The following is a 27,947-nucleotide window of genomic DNA, read 5'->3' as shown; positions in this document are numbered from 1 at the left end:
CTGCCAGCAGTGCCGGTCCCACAGCACAGCACACTTGTATAGTGTTAGCTCTTTTCAAGAAAGGCAGGAAGCTTTTATCATAAGACCAATCTCAGAAGGAAGCCACACTTCTCCTTCACATGCAATATCAGAAGGGCCATGTCTATTCTGAACACTAAGACTGTTGACAGAAGCCGCAACGCGATTGTACTCCAGAAGCCTTGCTTTTTAATAACCCAGGCTTTGACGGAACACCTACCCACAATCACTAAAACCTTATGCAAACATAGAACAGTGAAGTTCTAAGGTCTGTCAAATCCGCTCAACACAAAATTTATGAGAACTCACTACCTCTCATTTTGTGGCTAAAAAATTCTGAATTTCCAAAACCACTGGATTTACCCATGTATAGTAACTAAGTTTAAAACACTTCACTCCTGTGCCTCCGCCATGCCAGGAGCTGGGTGCTCCTCCCTCCTGCTCTTAAACGTTTTCCACGAAGGGAAGCTAACAGGACCGATCCTGCCAACCGATGAGTTACTGCAGCCAGCCCACCAGCAGAACTGGGGGACAAACACCAAATGTCAAAGCAGAAGGAAGTACCTCTAGCGAGCTGAATTGGTAAAAGGCCTTTAAAAATCCAGGCATCAGCCAGACTCGGACTTAGACCCCCTGAGACTAAGTTGGCTACAATCTCCGTGTCCTCAGACACACTAGATGCAAAGAGGCTTTCAGCCAGGCCTGCTCATCAATACTGCAATCGCCAAAATTACCGTTTTGAATTGACTTCAACACTATGAAAAATCTTTGTCTGGTGTATCATGACCTGGTAAGCCAACTAGCTTTGTAATCCTAACAATAACTGGGCATGTTTTTATATAGGGAAAAAACTCTAACAAAACATACTCTAACACAAGAAACATGAGACTTGAATTTCTACTATCGCGTATCAGTGGTCTCCCAGGATATTAGCCTTTCATCAGAATTTGGACGATCGCGATGGACAATGGCAAAAGCGGGAAATAAAGCTATGTGGCAATCAACCCCAAGTCTGTCAAACCCCTTCTTCACTTTCTCTAAAACTTGGAAGGCCAATCACAAGAAAAGAAGAACAACCACAATGAGATTATTGGTAAAAGTAGTAAAGTTCATACAAAAGAGCTGGATTCTAGCTTTTGTTCTTCTTATCCGACATCAGGCAAGACAACTGTAATACAAAGGATTTTTCTGTAAGTAGGCACACTATGATCTTCTCTCCCAAAAGTGGGAAATCAAGAGATCCTAAAAATCTACTCCTGATGGTACTGCCATGGCAATTCCTCCTCTACAAGAGGAGTAATACTTTTCACTTACCTCCCAAAGTCATAAATAATATCGAATCATTTATTTCCATTCATTGCCTTGAGAACATACAGACCACCTAAATTCCAATATCTAAAAAATATAAGCCGACAAATTCGAAAGGAGTAAGGGGCAAATGTCTCCACTTTCTAACACTGAATCACACTAAGTTATCAAACACTTTTCCAACACCATCAGAGTAAATAATTCCAGTCAACTATTCATTTCTAAAATGGTTACCATATTTGCCACTTTCAAGTTGATTGATGAGGATAAATTTTCAGTCTGTGAAGTATTTACAGACTGCAGCTGATGAGCACCAGAGAAAAGCCCATGGAAGAACTGATAACCTGTATTTTAAGGAAGTTTTGAACACACACCAATGGTCATGGTTAAAATAAAATGCCGAGCAGCTGCTAATCAAGAAGACATCTTCAATCATTTACCAGGAACACACAAGGTTCCCAAGGAAAAGACATTATGTGATTGCACAGTTGAAGACCATTTTATGCCCTTGCACAGACTGAATATAAACAAGCACCTCATTAGTACAACAATTAATCTCTATAGGACTAATATCCTATGGATATTCTGTAAGTAGAGTTTAAACTTTAATATAATTTAGAAAAAAATGTGATGCACACTTTGGCATAAAAATCTCTTTGTCCCGTTTTTAAAATCATTCTTCCTACAAACAGAAATGAGCCATATGACTGTAGCAGTATTTTGCACTCCAAATTTAATTCCTCTCATGACAACACAGACAATTTTATTATTAAGTATTGTTATTTCAAAGTGTGTTATTCTCAGCTATTATACTGAAAGATATGTAACCTCAAGGCTGAAGTATCACGTTAGGAACAAAACCATGACATCTGTAAAAATAATTATCCCTGAAGTTATCTTTAGGAATCTAGAACTTAAATATCAACTACTTAAAATACATGAGAACTGTGTTAAGTACAGGTCTCCACCAGCATCACCTTTTAAAATAAGAACCTGAATTGAACTACAAATGTGGCCATTGAAGAAACATTTAATCTCACATTTCCTTCATATTTTCAGTGACAATGACACCAAAGATTCCATTCTCTCCAGTAAAAGACAGTAAATCCAAAGAGTAAAATGCACCAACATTACCAAAAAAAAAAACCACCCAAAAAAACCCAACAAAAACCACCACCCCAAACTTGCTTAAGAAACAAACTTTCCACACAACAAAGTCAACAGAAATCTTACAATGTAGTGAACTAGAAATGTTAGCCCAAAATATGGCATTTTAAAAAAAAAAATCTCATATATACTAACCAAATCATTCTAGAACCAAATTCTTCTCTAGAATTAGTACTTTATTCATGATGAATTTACTACACTGTCCAGTACACAATTCCTGTAGACAAGGACACTACCATTAAATTCTTATTTTAAAAAACCTTGGAAAACACTTATTTGGAAAACCTTGCATTCAAGTTTTATGTCTGGAGCACAAGACCAGAACTAAACTGAATTGTTACAAGAATTAGCAGATGAATTTCTAATGGTATATTACTGTAGGTTTGTATATTCTGTCATAAGTCTGCTCTGTTCATAAAATGTCTTATTTATGAAAACAGGAAATTTGCATACACAGTATGTGACATTCCCACAGCACAAAGGCAAAGCAAGGCAGTTGTAAGCCTGCAGTTGAGTTTGCACATTTTTTAGGGTAATACAGGAAGCATCACAAATAAATCATCTGCTACATTTACCAAATACAGAAACTGCAGCATGGTGCTACGCTACTCCAAGTGATCATCAAACCATAAACTGGTTCGGGTTGGATGGGACCTTAAAGACCATCCAGTCCCCACCCCCCTGCCATGGGCAGGGACCTTCCACCAGCCCAGGCTGCTCCCAGCCCCGTCCAGCCTGGCCTTGAGCCCTGCCAGGGATGGGGCACCCACAGCTGCTCTGGGCAGCCTGGGCCAGCGCCTCGCCGCCCTCACAGGGAAGAATTGCTTCCTATCTAACCTAAATCCATCCTCTTTCAGATTAAAGCTGGTCCCCTTTGTCCTATCGCTACATGCCCTTGTAAGAAGTCCCTCTCCAGCTTTCTGGAAGGTCTGGATGTAGAGTTGTACCACAACTTTGGGAAAGTAGGGAAGGCAATGAGGAAATGGCTTAAACTTCAATTTAAATTTAAGCTCAAATTCTTGCTCCCCACCTCAGAGGCCGACAAACCACAGAATCCCTTCACCAGAAGACTTTATTATTCACCCTACATTGACTGATTTTCCTTATGTCAAACAGATAAGGAAGCTAAAAAAGCTCCACAGACTTTAAGATTCACAACAAACACTTTAACCAAGTACAGAATAACAACTAAGAGGCTTTTCGATGAGGAACAAAACATACAGTTATTCCTGGCAAGGCTTAAGGAACCAAATACATGCAGTAGGTCCATTATATAAAATGTGTTGGATTGCACGGATAAGCATGTTCATTTGAACATCTCGTACGTTAGCATGGCCAAATAATAGCTCATACCTCTTGGGGGAAAAGTATATAAAGCACACTTACAGAAGAAGGAACTGCGTAAGCAATGTAAGCAATAATAAAAACAATTTAGACACTGCGGCAGACAATCAACTGAGCCTAAAACATGCCGTGTTCCCCATCAAATGAGCAAATTAATCCTGATGAGTGCAGAAACACCAAATGGGCTCATAAATCAGGCTGTTTGATGCCTCATCTGGGCTCACATTTTAGAAAGCTTTCAAAACATGGCTGAAGAAACGATGCATCTGTTTTGCAAACATGAAGAGTAGCTAACAACAGGTTAAACTACCACGTGTCAGGCTAGGTCTTCACTGCAAGCTTTTACCTCTCATCTATCAGATGTTAAAAGTCTCAACTCTTCACTGACATTATGTACAGGAAAAATAACCCTGGTGCTGAAGCTGCTGAAACTGACAGGTTTCATTGGAATTTAAAGGAGTTGCACCATCAAAACATCAGAAAGATTGTTAGCGTGAATTGTCAGCAGTAAGATGCTCCTCAGATGCAGCTGTGTTACAGGCTTGACACCAACACAAGTATCTGTATCAGCACATTTTCAAAGAGCAGTCAGCTCCCTCATGCCATAGGAAGAGGGAAGAATGAATTACCATTTTACAAAAGCCTCCGGATAAAACAGCTTTAACTAGCAAGGTGTGGCTTTGTTGTTTCAAAAACGGGTCTTATCAAAGGAAGCAGCAGATGCTCATCTGTGTTAAGTCTTGGTTTGAAGGCCCAGTAGCTATTTAAAAAAATAAGCAATCAACCACAAGTCTCCAAAAAAGGCTAATGGGAAAGGGTTTGTCATCAAGCTGGGAGAGGTCTGTCACCAAACCAGCCGTTAAATTATAACAGCTAGTACCAGCTGCAAGTAAATCCTATTCCCAAAATTGATCCAGAGCCCTGATAACTGAAAAAGACCCTTCGGCCCTTTCTCCCCCCCCCCCCCCCCCCGAAAAAGGAAGTGGCATTCTACATTTTAATTATTCAGACTCCTACCACAGAAGGTCTTCCTCAATCTCTTCCTATGCACAAGCTTTCACTTCCACTGTAGCATACTGCGGATGGGAGGCACAGCAACACAGAATCATTAACAGCCAGACCCCGTTACAGCTTCCAAAATGCAAGTGCCACAGAAACTTGGAGAAGTGAATCGGGATTAGGCTTCAGAAGTTGCTGGAGACTCTGTGGCTGGCACCCATGGAGCCAGAAACGCAGAATGAATGGATCTCTCAGTGTTTTATAGTAATTAGGTACATTTCTGAAACTGGTGCTTCAATTGCTTCATCTGCGCTAATTGAGCACAATGCAAAACACCGCTCTGAAATGCCAAACGGCAAATTTAACAGCCTTATAAAGGAGCCAGGAATACAGATTCCTTCCCCTGCCCCTTCTTATTAAAGGGGGAAAAAAAAAAAAGACTGGCCTAACTTGTCACTACACAAAACAGCATGCTGGAAAGTGTCCAAAATCGCTCTGTAAGTGTTGTTTTACTAGTCTGAGACTGTTAATAAATATATTGTAAACCAACTTATACTTGCTTGGGTGGATATAAAGAAACAATTGTATCACTGTTCTTACAAAGTTTACAATTTACCCTAGTTCTTCACTTTTTTTTTTAACCTAGTTACACTGTTTCCTACACTAGTTTACCTTTGCAACTGGCATTTATTTGGTCCATAAATTACCCTAATGCAGTTTAGTGCTCTTTCATAAATTTTACAAACACAACGTTTACAGAACATAGACTCGTATTAATTAAAGCCATTCGTACACAAATCTAACATTTCCTTTAACATTTTACTTACTGCTGATTCTGGAAGACACATAGACAGACAAAGGCTTTCTCTTCCCTTTCATCAGGTGTGTTTTTAAAGTTCATACATACATACAAATGTGTATTTTTTTATGTGTGTATTTTGTGTATCTTATTACAAGTGTACCGCAGGTGACAATGCATGATCTTTAATAGGAAAAAGACTGTTTTCCAAGGAGTTGGCATACCAAGATACAAATTAGATCCTTTCATTAAAAGAAAGTTAATTCTTAGCAAATTCCAATTTTTACTTTACCATTGCAAGATTTTCAGTACTTGTTAGAAACAGCTTTATCTATTTCTAACTCTAGATGTTGAAAGTATTTCAAGAGTAAAGCTCGACACCTGTAATGAAAGCTCAGGAAATTTGAAAAAGTGCTTGTTTCTCACAGGAACAAAAAAAGTTTGAGGTATGTATTGATACGATAGGTACGGTAAATACGAAGGTAACTTCGGTTTTACCTTTTTCTTAATTAGGTTTAGTTTTAAAAGGGAAAAATAAAAGCTGTTGTTACACAATAGTGGCATATGAATAGTCAATTAATATATTGAATAAGCATTGAATGAATACAGCAATGGCAGTATACAACAATACAGGAAGATAGGTATGACACATATATGGCAATGTATGTAACGTGCACTTAATATGCTATTTAGCTGTCCTTCTGTCTGCTACACTTTCTACAGAAAATACATGGTACCAACCCACAGGAAGAACCTGGGGTGCTGCGCACCCTGCCCCTGGGCTCCCAGCACACGTAGCCCAAGGTGAGCAACATCAACCACCCCGTCACGAACCCAGACCCACGGTCTCACCGGAGACCTGCATCCCCCCAACAACTCCACCAGACCGCCCTGTGCGCGGCAGATACCCGCTGCGATACATGTGGAGGATGAAACTCCGGGCCCTGTGTTTCAGCCTGCCCTGGGCACACACAGGTCGGCACGGCCGCTGCCATCGCAGACTGCGGGAAACGTGGCTCACAGGCACATGCAAACTCTGCACAGGCCTTTAACCCGACACGACATCTCTGTGAACAATTTAAGCTAACGCAGCAGCACTTAGGCCACAGTAAAACCTTAAGAGATATGATAAATAATTTAAGAGCAGCGCAGTCACCACCAGTGTTTGTTTTCTCAGTGGTCTTTATTAAACCAAATCACTAGGATTAAAGCTACTACAACAAAAACTGGAGACAGAAGTGAGTGGGTTGACAACTTTTCTGTTTGTTTAAGCCAGCCTTACTGAGGAGACTCAAGTTAAATATGACCAGAAATAAATTTGTCATAATACAATTTCAATTCTCAAATATCTGGAACCAATTAACTTTGGGAAAGTTTCAAAAGGGCCACCCAGCAATAAACACAAAATAATTTGTGTCTGCTGTCTTGTTTGTGATAATTTTTTTTATTGCTACCTCAGTTTCAGATGTCAGAGTAATGACTTCCACATTCCAATTAAAATGTCAATTGAATCCATATGGAAAAGATGCTCAAACCCATCAAAATCGAAAGATCTCCCTTATTTCTAACCTCTTACACAGTGAATTTTATCAAGCTTAACACTTTGACCATTCTTAATGTAAATTAGGAAAATTTTAATAGTATTACCAAAAGAATTAGTTATGTCATGGGAGGACATATCTATTACTTCAGGGAAACATTATCTATTTTAATGAAAAGTCTCTAGCACAAATACCATTTAACCCTCTGAATGATGTAACAGTCATACTTGCCCAAATGATTTCATTTCCTGTTATAATTATTTAGGAAGCACAAGTTATTATGATTAAATAATGTTCTACACTTTCAGATATTAACATCAAAGATTCCATATACAGCATATGTGTCTTCCCACTTAAAAGTACGCTGAGAAACTTGCCGAGATTCAAAAGCACTTTAAAAAGAAACAGTCTCCTCCTTTTTCCAGTGACAAAGCCATTGTCCTTTTCACCCTTCCAGTCTGAAAAGAGAAACACCTCTCCTGAAGACGCTTCTAACTAGATAACAGAAAATAAGCAGAGTTACAGGCAGAACTGCTCATGGTATTTACTGTTCTTTAAAACTGTCCACTATTTGTTTATATTTCTTTTAAAAGAATTATTATGTCTCCCTACATTTTCTATGGCAATTAACCAGGCCAAGTGCTTTTAAACAAGTGAGGAGGAAAGAGATCTGCTTCATCTGACAAGGAGGTAAAGCAAAATTACAGTATCGGTGTTACAAGGGTCTTACTGATCACATTGCTACAAAGCTCCCCATCTCCATCCACTGGAACAGGGACTTCCACATTCAGAGACACATAACCTCCATCAAAGACGGTACCTTCCACTATCTGTACACACTAACGAAGGATTTAGTAAAGTAAGCTACCTCCCTCCTAGGCACGCACCATCTCTGTGTAACTGGGTGCTAACAACACACACACGCTGCTCGTCCGGAGATTCCACTCCAAAGTACCAAATGCCGTGTGGCTTCCCTCAGTTTTCTCTTACTGCTTGCTACAAGATGCCTGGCAGATTTACGTAGGGTAAAAAGATTTAAGCGTACAGAAAACCATGCTCATATACATTCAATTAATTATTGCACGGACAGCTAGGATACTGAAATGCAAACACACAGTAACAGACTACACGCCAAGATGCAGTGGAAAGCGGAGTGATGTGCTTCAGCAAGCTCTCCACCCGACCGCCTGGGGTCCGGCGGGTCAGCCAGCTAACTGCTGGAATCGTTTCTCAGCTTACACAGCAAAATGCCTTCCTGCTGCTGAAGCTAAACTGGCCCAAGATACAAGACTCACCTCTCCAGACATTTGAACTCACGCTCCAAACCCAGGAGAAATACCTGTATTAAACCCAAGAGCACAAAAATGGCCACACCAAAAGAGATCCCCAGCCCACCTAGCTCAATTCTTTGTCTCTAACGACCAGCAGTTGAAAATACCTTCCCTGCTATATATGTCAGCAAACTATGGGCAGAGCTGTGAGAACAAGCTAGAGGACCTTCGCATTTGATTGCCCTAATGTATTTTTTCTGCTATGATTTTTCCTGTTGCCCACAAGAAAGTTTTCAGCATCCACAACGTCCTGTGTCAATGAGCTCCTCAGTGAGCTTTGTATGTGCATCAGTTTGTTTTGAACAGCTAACAATTTTCTTTGGCATCCCTTCATTCTTGTATTATAAACAGTTCATCACTATTCCCCCTTCTCCACACAAACAGAATTTCACATACTTGTCTCCTACTCCTCCTTGGTCATCCTCCCACAGGCTAGCTTAGCTCCTCCACTTACACATGTTCTTCAACACCTTTGCATCTTTTTTTCCACAAGGTACCTTCTCTACTTCTATTACACTTTAAAGAGGACCAGAACTGCAGACAGTAGTAAACCTGTCAGCACACCCCTGGTTTATACAGTGGCATAATAATGATTTTTCTGTTTTATCCTCTATTCCTTTCCCAATCATCTTTAATACTAAATGGGGGTGGTGGAGGGTGTGTGTGTGTGTGTGTGTATTTAATAGCTACAAAGTGTTGAACTGACATTTTCTTCCTAATTCCAACTTCCTACCCCTCTGAGTAACGATTTATATTTCAACACTGTGTATATAAAAAAGGACTTTTCTCCCCATGCGCACTGCATGAGTGCTACTTTGTCAACAGGATCATGACAGTCTTCTGCAAGTATCCAAAACCACCTCTCATTTTGACAATCCTAGACAACTTATAACGAGTAAAGCTTCGTCTTCTCAGTTTGCTCTTTTTTTCCAGAGCATTCATGACGACGACAATCAGTGCTCTTCCCCATTACCCAGTATTTTGCCATAATTGTGTGATCCTCATTTTTGCAGTGCCATCCTGAAATTCTGTGGCTGAATTTAAAGAACTAAAAATTGAGTTAGTGAACGTGATTCCACTGAAACTACCAATATGAAAAAAGAAAAGGAAAAAAAATAATCTGATTCTGTGCTTTTAAGTTCAGCACAAAGATGTGTAGACAATTTCTCTGTATTTGGTATTTGTTTTTTACCTGCAGGACAGGAATATTTATCGATTCTTCAATCGAGCAGTCTCAGTATTCTCTTTGTGAACAATTATTCCCCTTTTTCTGACCAATCTATTTTTCCAGCTTTCTTCCAAAGATGTATCTTACAAGTCTTTTAGCTTTTCAGATTACTACATAAAAGGAAAATCTATCCATATCTAAAATTCCTGAATGCTGTTTTTTAAATAAAAACCTTTTGTTTTAGGGAAAAAAAAGTTTGAGATAAGCACACAAACTCATCCTTTTTTCCTTATTCTCACCTTCTGTTTCTTCACTATTCATTTCTTCCTCAGCCATCGCATAACACATCAGAAAATCCATAAGCTTCCTTTTCTGCTCATTTTTGCTTCTTTATCACCTACACCATTGTTTACCAATCCAATGACAAATGGGGGACAACTGCCAGCTTTGCTTGGTGACGATTTGTACAGAACAATGGCGTACCTTCACTACTTGCAGTCCTATTCACTACCAGCAGTGTCCACATCTCTGACTACCTTTGCACCAAGTTGCATCTTTCTGGGAGTCACAGGTGGCTTTACCCAATAAAGCTGCTATTTAAGACTTGAACATGGACCTCAAGGATTATCATATGTGCTTACCCAAACATTCATCAATATAATCTCAATAGCCAGTCTAAAAGTATTTCAGGAGACAACAAAAAAAAAAGGCATAGAGGCTGTCAGAGTTACTGTGTCGTAATGAGATAAATTTCCTTTCATTATTCATTTTACTAATCTAATAGATAGTAAGCGATCATTTAAAAATATTCCAAGAGCTCCCTACGGGTTTTTGTCCTCAAAATTCAGTATCAGCACTATTATCAAGCCTGTGAAGTATTTTTCTCCAAATCACCTGTTCAAGCTCCCTGTAAACTCTTGCTCCATTTGCTCCCACCCATTTTAATTAAAAAGCAAGCAATATAAACAAACACTTTTCTTGGTCACCATGATGTTAACTCATTAGAAGTTTAACACAAATGGATCTGCATCCTTGTTTTCATTTACAAAATAATAATAAATAAAAAAACAAACACGCATCTCTGTTAACAGGGAGACTTTCTGGTTTAGAAAAAAAATATCTCATTTTTCTAATGAACAGGTAAATATCAGTGAAATAACAGATCAATGAATTCTCTGCATTTAAAGTTACAACTCAAAATTTAAAGTAATGTTTTGAACACTGCTGGAAGATAAAAAGCATGCAACTGAATACAAAACAACGGTAACCACAAAACAGTGAAGAATTATTACATTTGCAAATATTTATCACAGTGGGTTGAAGCCAATGAACTAGACTTGGCAGGTTGAAGGGATTGAAAAGAACCATGCCTATACTACAGCCTCAAAAAAGATACATGGTCCCTATTTATTTATTAATTTAGATACACCCATAGTGTAGGACCCATATATACAGCTTGTTGATGATCCTGCATACAAGATGACCTCCAAATTGAAAAAATTACATCAAAATTAAAAAATTAACATTAACTACAGGTTTTCTTAGGGTATTGCCAAACACTAAATGACTTATTTTCTTTAATTTAGGTCCTAACAGTTTCTTTGATCTAATGATTTCAGTAAATCTCAAGCAACTCATCTACTTTTGCTGAAGGTCACGATACTCACAAACTGCTATGCTGGCCTTTCTTCTTAACCCAGTAGCTAAATTATTGGCAGCTACAAATTTCCTAATACTGCTCATGACACCCTTCTGTTTTCAGTTCACAGAGATTCTGGAAAACTTTCACTGCATAGGCTGAAGGTTTTCCACACCCCAGACCTGTGTTTGAGGCTTCCTTCCAACCCCCCCTTCCACATGAGTGGGCACTGGTTAACACAAATTGGTTTGTTTTAAGATGCTGCTCAAACTACAGACTGCAGTAACTCCATTCAGTAAAGCTCCAAAATAATCCTTCCAGTTTGACACACATTCTTTGAGTCTCCATACGACACAATATACAACCTACACTACACACAGGCTAAAATTCAGGGAGAAAAACTACAGACTTTTGCCCATTACTAAGATTTCCTTAACAAATCAGTGAGAGGCCTTACTCCAAAATTCATCGAAATAGAAACATCATCTACTTCTAGCACATTCAGATTCATAAATGGAGTATAAGCAGGCAGTCATGCAATTTAATAAAAAACCTACACAGATTTTCTTCTGGGGAGGAGGGGAGGTATCCAAGAGCTCTGTTATTTATGACCATGGCAAAGTTCTCCAGCAAGGTTACTTACATCACTGAATTCCCATTACCTCTTGCTTTGCCTAAGGCCACTAACTTACTACGATTTGCAAGCATTAGCAAACAATGCCCATATTCAAGTCCAGTGTATCCGTTTCAACACAAAATAGCTGATATTGTACGCCAGAGTCGTGGCTCAGGACTCAAGGGGCCAGTTTGCACGGCTTAACATGCTCAGGAACCCGGTTCAGTTCCCAGTAGTCTTAATTAGGCTAAGAATAAAGAGACATGGTGAACATCAAGGTTTAAATGTAAAGCAAAAGGGTTATTCCAGAAGTCATTTCTCAGACAGAAGAGAATTCCAGTGTGTTAAAAGAACTTTTGTCACCAAAGACAACTGCATATTCTTATAAGGGAAAATGGCCATAATTTGTAAAGCTCCTACTGGTTAATAAAAACATCCCTGAAGACAGAAAAAGGGAGAAAAATAGAGACAAAGACAGTATGGCACATGTGGATGTGTGTGTATCAGGAAGCAAGGAAGGGGTTTTGTTCTTTTTAAACAAAAAAGTTCCCATACAACTATCTAAAATATTTTAAATTTTCAAATATTTAATAAATACAATTATTTATCAAGTATTTGTAAGCAGCTAGTGGGGCATGAGCTTACACATACACCGACTATACTTTCAATCCAACCGTACAAGCATTCTCTGAAAAATTTTGCCACATGACTGATAATTAGAGACCTTTTAATCAAGACGGTGATCTGAAAAATCAACAAACATCGTTATTTAAATGGAATGCTATAAACAGAATTTTGCCTTAGAAATTGTACCAGCAAACTTGAATGACAGACTGAAGCCACCAGTTACTGACACAAATGATTCTATATAAACAAAAAGCGTAACTTTCAAAGACAAAGAGATTTGCAATTGAAAAAGAGTAAATCAGTTAACACTTTAAAATACTCAAAGGTGACAATTTATTTCTAGTTTGATTTTGGAGGAGCGTTAAACCAATTAATGACATTTTTAATGAAATTATTTAACATTCATGGAAAGTCAATCTAACACAACTTACTGAAACCAAGGCTCACGCTTTTTGTAACCCAAGCTATGGTGGATAACCTTATCAAAATCAAGAAACAATGCGTATGTGCCGGTTCATTGACAAAATATGTTGCGTCAACATAAACCAGGTATTAAAGTCAAGAAACATATGTTTTTAAATAGACAGCATTCAGCCCCGCTTCAGATCATTCTTCTTCCTAGAAATACCAAACACGGAATTTCCATTTCCAGACTTATTGTAACAAAGTCTGCAAAAATCTGCAATCCTCAAGACCTGAGGAGAGCAGCAGCTATTGAAGCACTTCACTGCTGCCGAGCAGACAAAGATTACCAAACTATAAAGACACTCCTCAAAGAATCGCCACTCACATTACAAAAGCATTAAAGATTTGCATGGAAGTGACCATATGAGATCAACCTCAAACTATGCAGCTCCTCCAAAATAATCCTATTTAACAGACTATTGTAGTAAGACACAATAACTGATGCACTACTGAAATTTCCATAGTGTCTGATTCGCTAAACATTGCTCTGTTGTGTAGAAAGGATAGAGAATATAGAGAAGATCTGAAAAGATCCTACTGTCATACTCGCCTCTAGATTTTTCCTGTAGAAGTGCTGTTAAAGTCAGTTTGTCTTCTGAAGGCACAGACAGGACACTAATTGGAAAGTTTCACATGTGGACAGGGCTCAAACCACCATTAAAAACTGCCTTAGGAAAACCAGTCCGCTTTAGATGCAGCTAAAATAAATCTTATTCTGTCTTCAACTTTCCCCACATTTACTAAATGTAGTTTGATACTTCAAAATTACTTCCTTCTGCTTTACCAAAAATGATCATAATTCTACATTTTCTTAAACAATGTTCCCTCATTAGAGCTCAGGTTCAAGAAAGGACTTTTTTTCCTTTCACTTTTCCAACACCAATATTGTTTTCAAGCTGACCTGTCTTCCATCCAGACTGACATTTACAAGCTGTGCTAAAAGTTGTCCTCCTCCACTTTTCTAACCTTATTAAAGCCATAAGGAGCATATCACAGAGACAAGATTTCAAATGAACCACCTCCCCCTGAATGCCAAACCAGTGACGGTTTACACAATTAAAAAACTTCAGTCTCACCACTGTTTAAAAATCTACGTATCCTGTACCAGCATCACGTAAAGACCTTAAAACAGCCACGTGTTAACATTTGCCAGTTACACAAGGTTACAGCTGTACAACAGCACATCCATTTTATCTGATTATAAACACAAGAAAAGATATTTGTTTACAATAAGACTTGTGAAATAATGTTTATACATAGCCACAAAAAATACTTTTAACACAGGAAATACTTCTCCAAAATGTAGAAGTGAAAATATAAAACCAATTATTATTTCAGACTGTATGTGCAAAGGCATAGTTTTTGTTTTGCATCACAGAAACCGTGAAAAAGGAGAAGCTAGCTGTAGTATTTTCCAAAAAACTCACTTTTGTTCTGAAAAAGCTGTTTATAATTTTTAGACCAAACAGGTTTTGCTCCAGAACTTTACTGTGGAACTAGTATTTTAGCGTCACAAACATACAACTGACTTTTATTTTGACAGCTTAGAGTTTAAAAAGGAACAAAATGACTTCTTGGCTGAAACTGCTGCTCTGTTTAATTATCATTATCCTATAAATGATGTCAGGAACAATATCAGACTATAACTGGCACTAACATAGTATGAGTGGATATAGGTTATTAAAAGCATGAAGGATTTAACTTAAACATTTGGAGCACAGAAAGTAATAATTAAATGCAACATATAATTAGAAGCAATGCATACTCATTCCACCAGCCAGTTCTATGGTAAAATTAACAACATGCAAAAAAAAAAAAAAAAAAAAAATTTAAAAAGTCACAAATCAGCAGGTTGAATTTACACTTTGTAAACTGCATTCTTCTTAGAAATGATTCCATTCTGCACACTTTGAACACGTAATTGAAGCTGCCTTCTTCCATAAAATGAAATCAGTATTCCAACACCAGGTTTTACAATACTTTATTGATCCCAGAAACCATAAAGAAACAGCTTGACAACAACTATCATCAAAAGAGTAACTGGAAGACTTTAAGTAGGACTGCCAAAGCCTCAAAAAATAAAGACTCCAAAATTTTATACATTCAAATTTCCCAGTTTTGTTAAAAGGCAGTAGAGAGACATAGTTAAAGTGGATATTTACAGCTTTTAGCCAATGCACTCAGCAGTTCTGCTGATCTACCAACCTCTGTCTCTCGGACTACGCACAAATGCCTTTGCCCGTTTCCCTTTGTGCTCCAACAAGAGCAAGCAGATTAATTTTTTTGTGTTCCTGGTACGTCTTGTATCTGACAATAGGTCATTACAGATGTTCCCCAAAACTCCAAGAGTCTGCAGAGGACCCAGCTCAAGATGACCTTTCCTTCCCTTTTTACACCTCTGCTCACCATTTTATAAAGCAGATACATTAATAGCCCACCGCCTCAAACCCCATCTTGTTAGGCACCACTCCCACGAGCAGTGGGACATCCACTCTGATTTCCAAGCTTCAGCGGAGGACGTCAGGGTTTGGGATGAGGGAAGGAGTGATGAGCCTGCAGCAGCATTTTACCCGCTTCACTGTACACCTGGGGCATTCCCCTCCTGCCAGCAGCACCTGGACCCTGAGCATTGTCCTGAAGCAGAGGTAAAGCGGCAAACAGCTGCAAATATTGCTGGAAGCTGAAAAAATCCCTCCCTTCAAAAAAAGTTACCAATTCTACACACATGTATTATCACATACAGAAGGAGAAAGCACTACTTTCGCTTAAGGTCCCACCTCAACTTCTTCAGCCCTTGGGACTGCATTTTCCCACCACTTCTCCCAACACAGAACCGCTTCCCCTTCTTTCCAAACCTCACAAACTCAAACACATGAGAGGGCAACAGAAACTGCCAGGTAACATGGACTGCTGCTGAGAAGGGAGGATAATACCTGCACTTCTTGATGGTTTGAGGATGAAAATATGACTGCCTGACAACGTGAAGATCTGAGAGAAGGCAAAAAGACTGCTTAAGATTGTCATGAAGTACAAAGGGCAGGAGACTCACTCTCCCAAGCTTCCCCCAGAAGACCTCTGAAATGCCTTCCTCCCACCAGGAAAACACTCAACTTTCTTAAAGCACTATGGGGATTTAACCTGCCGGGAAGCTTTGAATTCTCTCTTGACCCATCTTTTTGATCTATCAAATCACTGCCCACAGCAATTCTCACCATCAGAAATGCTATATGCACTAGAGATAGGTGTCTGCAAGCTCTTCAGAACCTGAGGTTAAACTTTACTTTCATCCTAATTACTATCAAAGAATTAACTGTAAGAGTCAAATAGCCTTCTTCAGCACTTAGTGTATTTCTGATATAAAATTCTGCATAAACTACAAGCTTTAGCTGAAAGGTAAGCCTTAAATCTGATTTGCAATATTGACACTTCTTCTAATTCTAGAAAGTCAAATGGGTAGTTATTCACTATAAAAGATCATGTTAAAGGAGCATAAAGGTAAGTATTACATCGAGCTTCTAATCCAATGCACTGGAAAGTTCAAAAATGCAAAGCAGCTTTCTATAGAAAGCAAGAGACAAAGTATTAAGTGTTTTCTCTGACTCTTGCCAAATGTTCTGCTCTGAAGTGATGGATGAGGTTTCCTGAGGCTAAGATGCCAAAGACAATTAGCCATGTCAATCCACAAGAACGCCAGCTGCCAGGATCTAACTTTATTACTGTATTACTTAAAAGTGAAGACATCAGCAATGTTTAAGTTCACATGACTCCTAATTTTAAAACCTACCTTTAAAACCTACTTAGGGTGGGGGCAGTGACAATGACCTTAAGTTTCAACCTTTTACAGTCATCACACAGTGCCATGAATTATCTACAATTTGATTATGTAGTCTGTTAATCAAATTAGTCTACATTACACATTATTCAAAAGAAAGTTAAGACTTCAGCTTCTTTCCCTCCTCGTACGAGTTTTATGTAATGTTCATATTTAAAAGCAGCAATTTATTTCAATATTGCCTGTTTCAGTTGCCAAACTGCCTATCCCACAGAACATGATATGTATAAAGTATATAGCTTACCCATTTATGGAATCTAATTCTGAATTCCAAAATAAAATTTTTGGAAAGTGTCTTGAGCATTTGTCAACTAGAATAAAACACATCCAAGTCTTTGATTATTTGAAAACATCTGCATCTAATTTCTAAGCAAGGAGTTTGGAAATGTTAATCGTACAATACACTTCCCTGTACAGTCACCACAATAAACTCAATGATTCCTTGAAAGGGTAAAATTTTTCTTTTACTTAGGTATCTGTGGAACAGATCTGAACATTACTTTCAGGCATTAAAATGCACTCATTTCTCTTAAATAACTTCCATATTCCTCCAAACTACTCAGCAAAATTTACTGCTTTTCAGTAGTCTATGTTAACTTTATTAACATCTTAGTAAAAACCATTTTTGCTACTACCGCATTCCTTTCCTTAACCACTCCAGTACACAACCAGTTCATGGTATTAACTGCATTTCTTCTTGAACTGTTCTGTACCCTGGGGATGCAGAGAAAATGAGACAAAAGCATAAGTATGACAAGGTTAAGAACATTTACAAGTCTTTTGCAAAGAGAAAAAGAGCTTTCTTTTCCACACTCTTATTCAAAAGTGGGTTTAGTTACTTTTCATTATTTCTAAACTGGATTTTTTTCATTATTTCTGCAAACACATACATATACATACCTAGGTATTACAGCTAATTAGAACCATTAGAACAACTTAGAATTAATAAAAGTTCTCAATTATTATTCTGCCTGCCAGAGTGCAAACCAAAAGAAAAAGAGACCAGAATGAGTAAAGAGTATATTCTAGTTATGCAGATCTTTGTAAGCCTTCTTGTTTCATTATGATTTTTTCCTTCCTTTGAGATGTTTCTAAAAGACAAATTCATATTTTCAGGCTTTAATTTGCAAAATAATATCTAAGTGCCACTAATACCTGAAAATGTTGTATTCCATTACCATTTTATTAAAGATTGCCTATTAAAACTATATTAAAAAACAAACCACATTTTCTCACTCAAGCACAGTGTCTTCCAAATCTAAACTAACACATGACTAGCTTTATTCTTTGAGATTTGCTTTTTAAAATTCAAGGGATAAAAATCCATCAATCATGGTCCTTTTTCCTGTGTTTCATAAACCAGACTATATTTAAGTCCTTTATCATTCTGACAAAGTGCATTTGTGATGCCTGACTGTCCATGCTGTGACACCAGTCATATACCCCAAGTGTCATTCTGTGAATGAGGGGCTGGCTCTGCCTGGCTTTAAACCATAAGACGGATTAAATGATGTGAAGGCCATCGAACAAGTGTCAGATGAGCTCCATCTACATACGTCTTCTATGAAATGGAAAACATGTGAGATATTTGTTTTCTACTTCAGTTTTCCACTGAGACCCAGGCAGCGAAGAAGCAGAAGCTACAGAAGGGGCCCTCCACAACCCAGATGACAAAACAGCAGAAAAATACCGTTCTGCAACAAAAGGCAGGACTTCTCAAGGAACGTCAAGTGACCTGACAGAAAGAGAAGCAATCAACTCTTCACAAAATCCCAGTTTACAATGTGGGCCACAATAGTAGCAGAAATGCCACTATTAGAAGCAGGGATTCAGGATTCTCAGCTAAGCTTCAAACTTGAGATGTGTCATCCTAGGACTGGAGCCTCATGGAAAACACTACTGAGTTGATATGGACGTCTAAATTGGGATCAGAGATTTGTTTCATGCGAGCACTAAAATTAAAGGATTAGCTTATGACAGAAGTTCAAAAATTATCAACTACAGCCAACGACAAGTCATATGACCTCTGGAAACCCCCTTCTACCTACATTAATTAATCACCTAAGGCAGTTTGTCCATGAGACAGCAGAAATTTTGCTTTGAGTACTTGAGACTTCTTTCTTGATGGTACTAAATTCTGTCCTTTTTGCTGTTCCCTTACCCAGGCAGTGATGACAGATGCTTCCCTAGGGGGATCGGTGTATCACTTCAGAACACTATCCCCACATGAAGCTTTGTGCTCCACAAGGCAGGAATTACTTTACCATCCTGAGTTCCAGCTCAGTGTGGTTTTCTAAAAGAAAAGCCCAAGAGCTTCTCCATGAGCTTTCAAATGGGATTTTTCTTTTCCTCTGAGTTAACCAGGAGGTCAGAAATAGAGTATCAAAGAATCATCCAGGTTGGTAATGACCTTTAAGATCATCAAGTCCAACTGCTGACCTAACACTGCAAAGTCTGCCACTAAGCCATGTCCCCAAGCGCCACATCTATAAGTTTTAAATACCTCCAGTGATGGGGAATCAACCGTTTCCCTGGGCAGCCTGTTCCAATGCTTGATCACCCTTTCGGTGAATAAATTTTTCCTAATAACCATTATAAACCTAATATCCTTGCGCTGTTCTAAATAACTTACAAAACCAAGAAAATAAGACTTACTATTCTAACATTTTTTACCTGCAAGAAGGAACTAAGCAATGGTTTTATTAAACTGACACACTGTCAGCTCAAAAGGTGGCAACACAAGGAATGAAAGGAGAATCTACCTTGGACACCATTAGAGAACAAATATACACGGTCCCTGCCAGCTGCTTCTACAACCAAAGCCACTGTCACCCAAGAAGAAGGGTGCAGGTAACAGTGACAAAGCAAGAGAGAGTGGCAGGACAGCTAGCATCCTGGAAGACAAGTGACTCAATCATTTACTTGATGCACTTTCAGTTATGGAAATTACTTCTGGAATGTTAGGAAACTAAAAATAATTCCAGGTATTCCAATCTCAGCTAATATGCTAAAAGAATACCTAAGCTCCCCCATCCTGGCAGTCCTTGTATAACGTTAATACTAAGAATTACATGAAAGCACACAACAAAATTGTAATTATCTAAAAAGAAAAGGGAGAAAAGGCTCAAAACCATTTTACTAGTCCCCAGCACTTCTAAAAACATTAAAATCTGTATTGGGTAAAAGTAAATCCATCCACCCTTCTTCATTCTGGATTGCCCTTATCTTTTGACTAAAATGCAACTGTACCCAAAGGAGAAAAGGAGCTAGTCAGTGCCTTGTTTATAAAATGAGTTTAGTAAATTTAAACAGAAAACAGCTTTTTCTGTTACCATAAACAAACCATGTAACAAAATATAATGGTTTTCCAAAACAAATGGCACATTAAATACCTATTTTACCACAGAATTATCAATGAGGTGATAATCCTGAACATTTTTTTTATTTTAAAGGATATTTCTGAATTGGTACACAGTGTTTCATAGCATGTAACAGCACTAGGTGATAAGTTTCTCAGTTACAAGTTATGTAATTGACAAATATTATTTTACAGTCAACAGTATATTACTCAAAAAAACCCAAAACCCTTCAACCTGCATCATTCACAGCATCCTCCGTCATTTAACTGCAACTGGCACAAGGTATTTCCTGAAACATCCATAAAAACTCGGACACGTTGGCAATTTTGTATAGAAAGCATTTGATAAGTGGTGAGAAATACCACTCATGAATACTCAGCATCAGATCACCTCTAGAGCACAAGTACCTTTCTTTACATTACCAGTTTGCCATTAGCAAAAACTTCAAAACTACAGGGTCAGCAAAAGCACAGCTCAGAAGTGTATTTTCTCTTGCCATAGCAAGTCTCACTCCTCCTTTCATCCCTCCACGCATCACCCCTAAAAAGCATGGAACAATAACAACAAATTTAGTGTATATAGAAAGTGACACTGGAAGGCCCTTGGTCTCAAACATTTGAACCGTGTTTTATATTGTGCCATATCTCTGTCAAGTTTGGTATATGCTTTGCTGTACCACATATCTTACCTTAGGCTAATGGCTTTGATTTTTTTTTTAAATATTGCAAAGCATGAAGATTTAGTGATATTTGGAATCACTATGACTTCCATCCTGTAAAAAAAAAAAAAAACAAAAGACCAAACATACAAATATCTGGAGTTAAAGCTGACTGAGAAGCACTAGATACTCATTTCTCCATTAGATCCTGAGGGATTTCTTTTAAAGTCTGCACTTCAGCATTTTTGCATGCTCCTAGACCAAATATTTCAAGCTGTAAGAGCAAAATTTACATGTGGCCTTCACATGACTGGTTCGAATAAACACAGATACAGCTAAAATGAACCCAGATTTAGTCTATTTATGCAACTGAAAAATAATTCAACTGTAAAACTGCTTAGACTACTTCATAACGGTAAGAAACTTTGTGCTCAGCTGTATTACTTGTTCTCTATCATATACAGAAGCAGAGCATCACCCACCGGAATGCCTTTGATCAGCTTTTTCGGTTCAATATTTGTTTAATGTGAACAGTATTTCTTGGTAGCTTTACTTCTTAATTGGACTTGAAATACAAATGAAAAAAGTATTTCTGAAATAGCAGACATAGGGAAGGGGTTAGTACATCTGAAAGGAATAGCAAAGTAGTAAGCAGGCTCTCAGCTTCATCAGCAGGCTGTTAAAGTGAACATGGTCACAGCAGATCTCAGAGGTTTACAAAAAACATCACAAGTTGGAATACATAAAATTTGGAAGGTCCTCCCTTATAGCACTCCTCTTGCACTCTTGACTCTCCTCTCAGCATTTCTCCTCATTATCACCGATCTTTAATATATGATAACCTGGGAAGATGCACCCTTCCTGCCATACTTTGTTCTCATAGAACTGATGACAAGCATGGCTGTGTATTTCTTTAGAACAGTATCTCCTACCCTGTACATGAGGACCTCTGTACAATGCTTCATAAATGGCAGATGAACTGGTGACTTCATCAGCACAGTGATAAATAAAACATGGGATCTTCCTATTTCTGTGTAAACTTTATCCACGTGCAGTTGCTGACAACAATTTCTCCAACTCCCATATCCAGAACTTCAACAATGCCCTCTCTGACTCTCTTACTGAGCTCTTGCTAAATCTCTCTTCATATTAACTGCAACAAAATTCATCCTTTCTTTTCCCTGCAAGCCCATCATCTTCTGCATCATCTCACTGTTTTAACTAGAATAGATCTACTTTTTCACATCTTTCTTCCACTTTTAAAACTGTAACACTCCCGCAAAACAATTCCCATGACATCAGCCCAGCTCCAGTCCCTTCATGTCTCTTGCCACACCAAATTCTCATTTCTCATCTTTCAATTGAACTTCTCTGCCTCCTTTTGCTCCTACCTTTCTTGTTTTATTTTTCAAATTGATACCTGTCCACTCCCTAATGCTCACTCTTTGGCCAGGCCAGATTCCTACACCTTTTCCTCCCATCACACTCAAGAAGCAGTCCTCAATAGCATCACTCTGCCTTTTGCATCCAGCAGCCTCATCTTATGCTTGAACTTCACACTGTTTAATCTGTGACCCTCAAGAGCAACTTATTTTCGATTTCATATTAACAAGTACAACACCGTACTTTAGATGTCACAGTACAAAACAAAGAAAGACTTTGACAGAGTGATACACACTTTGAATTTGAAACATAGCACGTGAAGAAACTTGCACCTTTTTCTGAAGAAGGAAAACAAAATCATTTTGTAGTTCAGCATATGCATGGTTAACTGCCTCTTTGGTGACAACACATCAATATTCCTAAAGTTTTATATCAAATTGGCCCTAGTCTAGATTAGTCTCTTCCTATCTTACATATTGAAGCCAGCCTTTGTTTTGTTTTCAACACAAAAAACTCTAACACAAAGACCTGGTTTCTTCAGCTCAAAAGCAACAACTGTTGAGCTGTCCACAATGAAGTATGCTTTAACTGTTTTGAAACATAAGAGCCATAGGTCTTACTCACAGACAGTCATTAGTATCATCTACTTTTCCAGATAAAAATAACTAGAAGGATTACATTTCACTTTCCACCTTTTGTTGGAATCCTGGGGTTCCTTTTGATCTCAAATTATCCATGAAGGATCACTTTTTATGTTCGCTACCAATGCATCTCTTAAAATCCTAGAAATTTCTTGACTTTAACATGTGCAACCCAAAATAGAACTTGAAAGGCTTGGTGCTTCTGTGTGGTCTACAGCACTGACTACTGCTACTCTGTTCCAGGGTATTACAGAAACATCAGGTCTCAGATTGTAACTAATTAAAAATTTCCAAACCTACATGTTGAACAATGTTAGGGCGCTGGCATATTAGTTTACTTCTACAATCTCTGACTTCTAGCGAGAAGCTCAGAAGTTGATTTTAGACTCTGCATATCAAAATTAAAACCACAGATCCTTCACACCTATACTTATTCCTAGTTCTTAAAAAAAAAAACAACAAATCAAAAGAAAATCCAAGCCCTGAAGTACACTGTTGTTTAGCTTCAACGTAGCAGTAAGCTAATCTAAGAAAGCATTTTTATTTGATTTTTCAACAGAGCACAAAAATGACATTATTTTTAATCTGCCATTTTATTGTGTAAGCAACAAGGAAATGCAACTGGGGAGTTCAGGTTCACATAAAGCTATAATCACCGACTTAGTTAAAATTAGCCAGGACAATTATTCACATGTTTCTAGTAGCTCCAGATTAAAAATCAATAAAAATGTCACCTTTAGAACAAGAGCCCTTACGCCCATTGCCTTTCATGTTCTAATGCATTTCACTCACTGAACTGAGAAACAGCAGCCACGCATAAAAACTTATAACATACCTTTCCCCTTTTCACTACGTAAATTCATCTCTGAGGACAAATTGTCACACACTACCAACAGGACAACAGAAATAAAATTTTCTAATTTAAAAGCCCTAATATGGCTATAAAAAATAATTGCAGCAACATTCATAATAATTGCTTATAAAAACCAATAAACTTAATTACAGTTACCTCCTGTCTGTCTAATTGGGCAAAGGCACACATGAAGAATCACACAAAAAGCCTCAATGATTTATTATTGCTCAGGCTGCAAAAGAGTTTAGCAAAACGTGAAACAAAAAGGACTAAGGAACACATTTAGTTCAATTAATACTTTAATAGTTCCTGACACTATTTTTACAGAATGCAAGAAATGCAGTGTAATTTCACAATCTAGCTGCCATCACTACCAATTAAAATTTGCCAGCTTTCAGAATAGGGCACACTGCAATCTAAAGATGACAGAAATAAATGTTTTAAAGGCTTAGGAAATTTATAGATTAATCTTATCACAGCATATAAAGTTCCAAACCAAAGACAAACAGTAAAAATAAGGTAACATTTACCGTGATTACATAACTTGTTAGCAAGGCAAGTATGTCATGGTGAAGGGCAGTTTACAAAGCAAATCCTCGTAGCCCTGAGTTCAACCAAAGACTTGTGACTAAAATAAACCATTATACTGGAGAGAATGTCCATTGCATCCAATGGCATCCATAAAATGTAACTGCATCGGTTGACTTTTCCTGTATAACACCGTCCAATGTCATGTGAACTGTGTGGCGTTGCAGATTAAGAGCAGTGAATGCGATAATAGCTTTCTCAGAATTGGGATACTCAGAGGTGCTGCTATTTAAGCACATCTATTTCACGTTCTCTTGAAAAGTCCATCCCAAAGGAATGATGGATGGCACGTCCAACTACTTACCGTCACCTTTATAACCTACATTTCCTGAACAACGAGTTTCTACACGGTTGCTCTTCTGAATTCAAGGAAAACTTTAAACCTTCCAAGGTTTAGATATCTTTGCAGGAATCAAACCTTGTTTCCATGTGTTACTGGGAGTCTAAACATCTAATTAATTAAATCTCAGGAAAAGGATATCCCATCTTTTCAAATTAGGTAAAAAAACTTTACAGAGAAAAGGAAAACAATAGGGTATGAGCCATCCAAGTCAAGCACCTATAAAAGTTAAAATGGTACTTAACAATAATAAAGTTAATGGCAAAAATTAGTGTCTTCTCTTCTGAAGCCTGTAAGCTCCACTCATGAGTGAGTCTGTAATGACAAGCAGCCTACAAATATAGAATAACCCGAGAAACAATTTCTGCCTAAAAGAATTTGTTAAATGCTAGAATTTGAGAGGGGACTCTGTAAGGGGTTCGGCAAACGCATATAGAGTTTCCAGGATATTTACCTCCTAGCAAACATATGATGTCACCTCCTTCCAAAAGCTCACACACACACACACCCTGCCCCTGATTCTTCAGAATGACATCAGTCATCAGCAATGACTTTACAAGGCTGGAAGAGTAAGTATCAATTTTATGATCCTAATCTGTACTACAATACATGGCCTTTGTCTCATCACTTTTAGTCATTAATCTTTTCATCACCATCAAAGAGTTCTACTCTCACACAATTCTACTGAGGCTCCAGCAAATCATCACAGTCTAGAACACAGCCCTTCAGCTTTTTCTTTTTCATGGTTTTGTAGTTTCTGTGACTCTTCATGCAACTCAAACTACACAAAAAACTTTAGATAATCCTTTTGGCACAATAAAATCACTCCTAAAGGACTATGATCAGGTTACAGAAGTATTATATATTTAGATAAAGTTAATGAACAAAGCGTCATTTAGATAAATTTACTACTTTTATTTATTTCAATGAGATCGTGAGGAACATGACACAATTGTAATTGATAGAAACTTGTGGTAAAAATGTTTGTACACACAATAGCTGATAGCAGTTTGAAAAAGAATTGATTGCAAAACTGAAGTATATGGTGTTTAATTAATTATCTGCAAAATAACGACAATTAAAAGTACCAGATGCCACTCCACCATGGAGGAGACATACAAAATTACCCATCGTCTTGGGACTATGATACAAAAATTCTGAGCATAGTACAATGAACTACATTTCAGCCTCTGCTTTACAGCTACCTAAAAGATCTGTAGTCACAATTTGCTCTTAAGATAATTTTAGTTATCTAATAACACATAATCCTTACAGAAAGAAAAATCCTGGAACTATTAAAAAGGCAATGAATCTCAGCATCAATCAATTTTAAACATGACACATTTACAATGGATCTTACATATTCTTGAAATAAAGGACTACTTACTTGATTGGCCATGTAAATTGTGAGGAGACCTCTCCTACAAACAGAAATGATAAAATTAGTGAATGAATTAAACATTTTGTTGCACACTGAAGAAAATCACTTTAAGCATTATGAATATTTTATTATTTATTATTGACAGAGGATGAACCATTACCACCCTATAGAAAACTAAGTATGAAACCAAAAATAGCACCTGGATAGCACAGTATCCAAAGCGGTGAGGAATTACATGAACGAAGCTATATATAGCAACTGCACGAGTCCTGAAGCTGTCATGAAGGGGCAAGGCACCTTGAATTACACAGCACTTATCACAAGATAAAAGCCTACACACAAGCTAGTAACCTAAGTATACAAACTGTGGCCAAAACCTAAGTTAAACTGTGAATTTACAGGAAAACACTCACGTGTAAACTTCTGTTTTGTGACCAGTGCTATGTAACTCAAGGCGTCTTAGCCCTTCTGCTTACATTGTCATGAAAAGTGTTTTCTACCGAGACTGCTGATGTAGAAATCTTGGCTCAGGGCAGTATGCCCTCCCTTTTCAATGCCAACACTGTCCTAGCACAGCAGCCACCACCTTCTCTTCTAACCTTTATCCAATTTCTTTTTCCCCTTCTATGTTTGGACCTGTCCCTATCTCAGCCCATAGCTCAGACTGCCATTTAGACAGTAAAAGTATAAACTTGAGCTCATGCTTTCACACTTTTGCTGATGCTACTGCAGCACAAGACTGAAACTGAACCCTTGACTATGCAGATGTGAGCTGCTCCAATAACAGACTGTATTAGATGTCACTGTGCTCCAGCTGAAAAAAAAAAAAAAAGGTTATTTTCTGTACATCATTCACAAGTCACCATCAGCCTTGAGAAACCTTACCACTTTGCTCTGCCTTCATTCATTCCTCCTCTTCTTCAAAGACTACCTTAGAGACTACCAAAGACTACCTTAGGCCAAAAGTTGGAAAATTCAGTTTCAGTGTTTCTTATTGGACTTATCAAGACATTCTTAATGTCTTGAGTTCACTGTTAGCCTTGTAGTATTTGGGATTTTTCTTATTGTCCCTACCACTGTTACACACAAAACTTGAAAATAACACAGAAGGCACACATTCAACCATTAAAGTTTCTCGGTTCTATAACCGAGTTCATAACCTGAACTCCTATTTGTCTTTACATCATTCAAGATTTTTTCATATTGGTACTCCACAAAAAACAGAAGGTCCCTCCCCAGGCTTGTATGTGCCATTTTCTCATGACAGTTTTAAGTTTCCAAGCATTGGTAGAGCGCTTAAGAGAGAAGTATGTTAACAGAACATATCTTGCTATCACTTCAATTGCAGAAATTCCTATCACATAGTTCCCAGGCTTCAACCACCTGAAAAAAGGTTTATTCAGTATTTTCTGACCCCCAAGTTTAGGTGTTTATAACTTTGCCAAGTTACGCATCCAGATCAAGGTTTTTCACTGCAGATACCTAAGGTACAGGGTTATATTCCATTCCACTTAAAAGCTTTACTGTTTTCACATCATGTTGAATTTGCAGGAAGCAATGATGCACCATCTTGAGTTCCACAAGTTCCTCTCTACTCACAGGAAAGATCGAAATTTGGCTTAAGTTAAAAATTTTAACTAGCAAAATCAGTTTGGTTTAGGTTTGGATTTTTGTGCTTTTGTTTATTTTAAAGCAGAATTATGAACCTGTTCCTTCTGTACCTTCTCCACCTAGTACCACTCGGTGCTTGTCCAGAAACAAGACTCTAGCATGGAAATCTAAGAAAAGAAAAGCCTGAATCTAAAGATCTGGTTAGGATGAGGCACACAAGAAACAAAAAGACAACATACAGGGAATTATGTCTGTAAACAAAAAAAAAAGTAAAGCAAC

The 27,947-nt window shown here is 37.9% G+C and overlaps 1 protein-coding gene across 1 annotated transcript in view; it reads right to left on the bottom strand.

The window, feature by feature from the left end:
- The window catches only part of TMEM135 (transmembrane protein 135), a 187,920-nt gene that overhangs the window by 121,413 nt on the left and 38,560 nt on the right, over positions 1-27,947 (bottom strand). Inside the window, exon 4 of the mRNA XM_040583550.1 lies at positions 26,064-26,097. Coding sequence (XP_040439484.1) covers positions 26,064-26,097 — 34 coding nt within the window. The remainder of the gene's footprint in view (positions 1-26,063; positions 26,098-27,947) is intronic.

Source organism: Falco naumanni, chromosome 2 (assembly GCF_017639655.2).
Source record: "Falco naumanni isolate bFalNau1 chromosome 2, bFalNau1.pat, whole genome shotgun sequence".
In the NCBI taxonomy this organism is placed as follows: Eukaryota; Metazoa; Chordata; class Aves; order Falconiformes; family Falconidae; genus Falco; species Falco naumanni.
The sequence above is the reverse complement of the archived record's forward strand: the minus strand, read 5'-3'. Positions and strand labels throughout refer to the sequence as shown.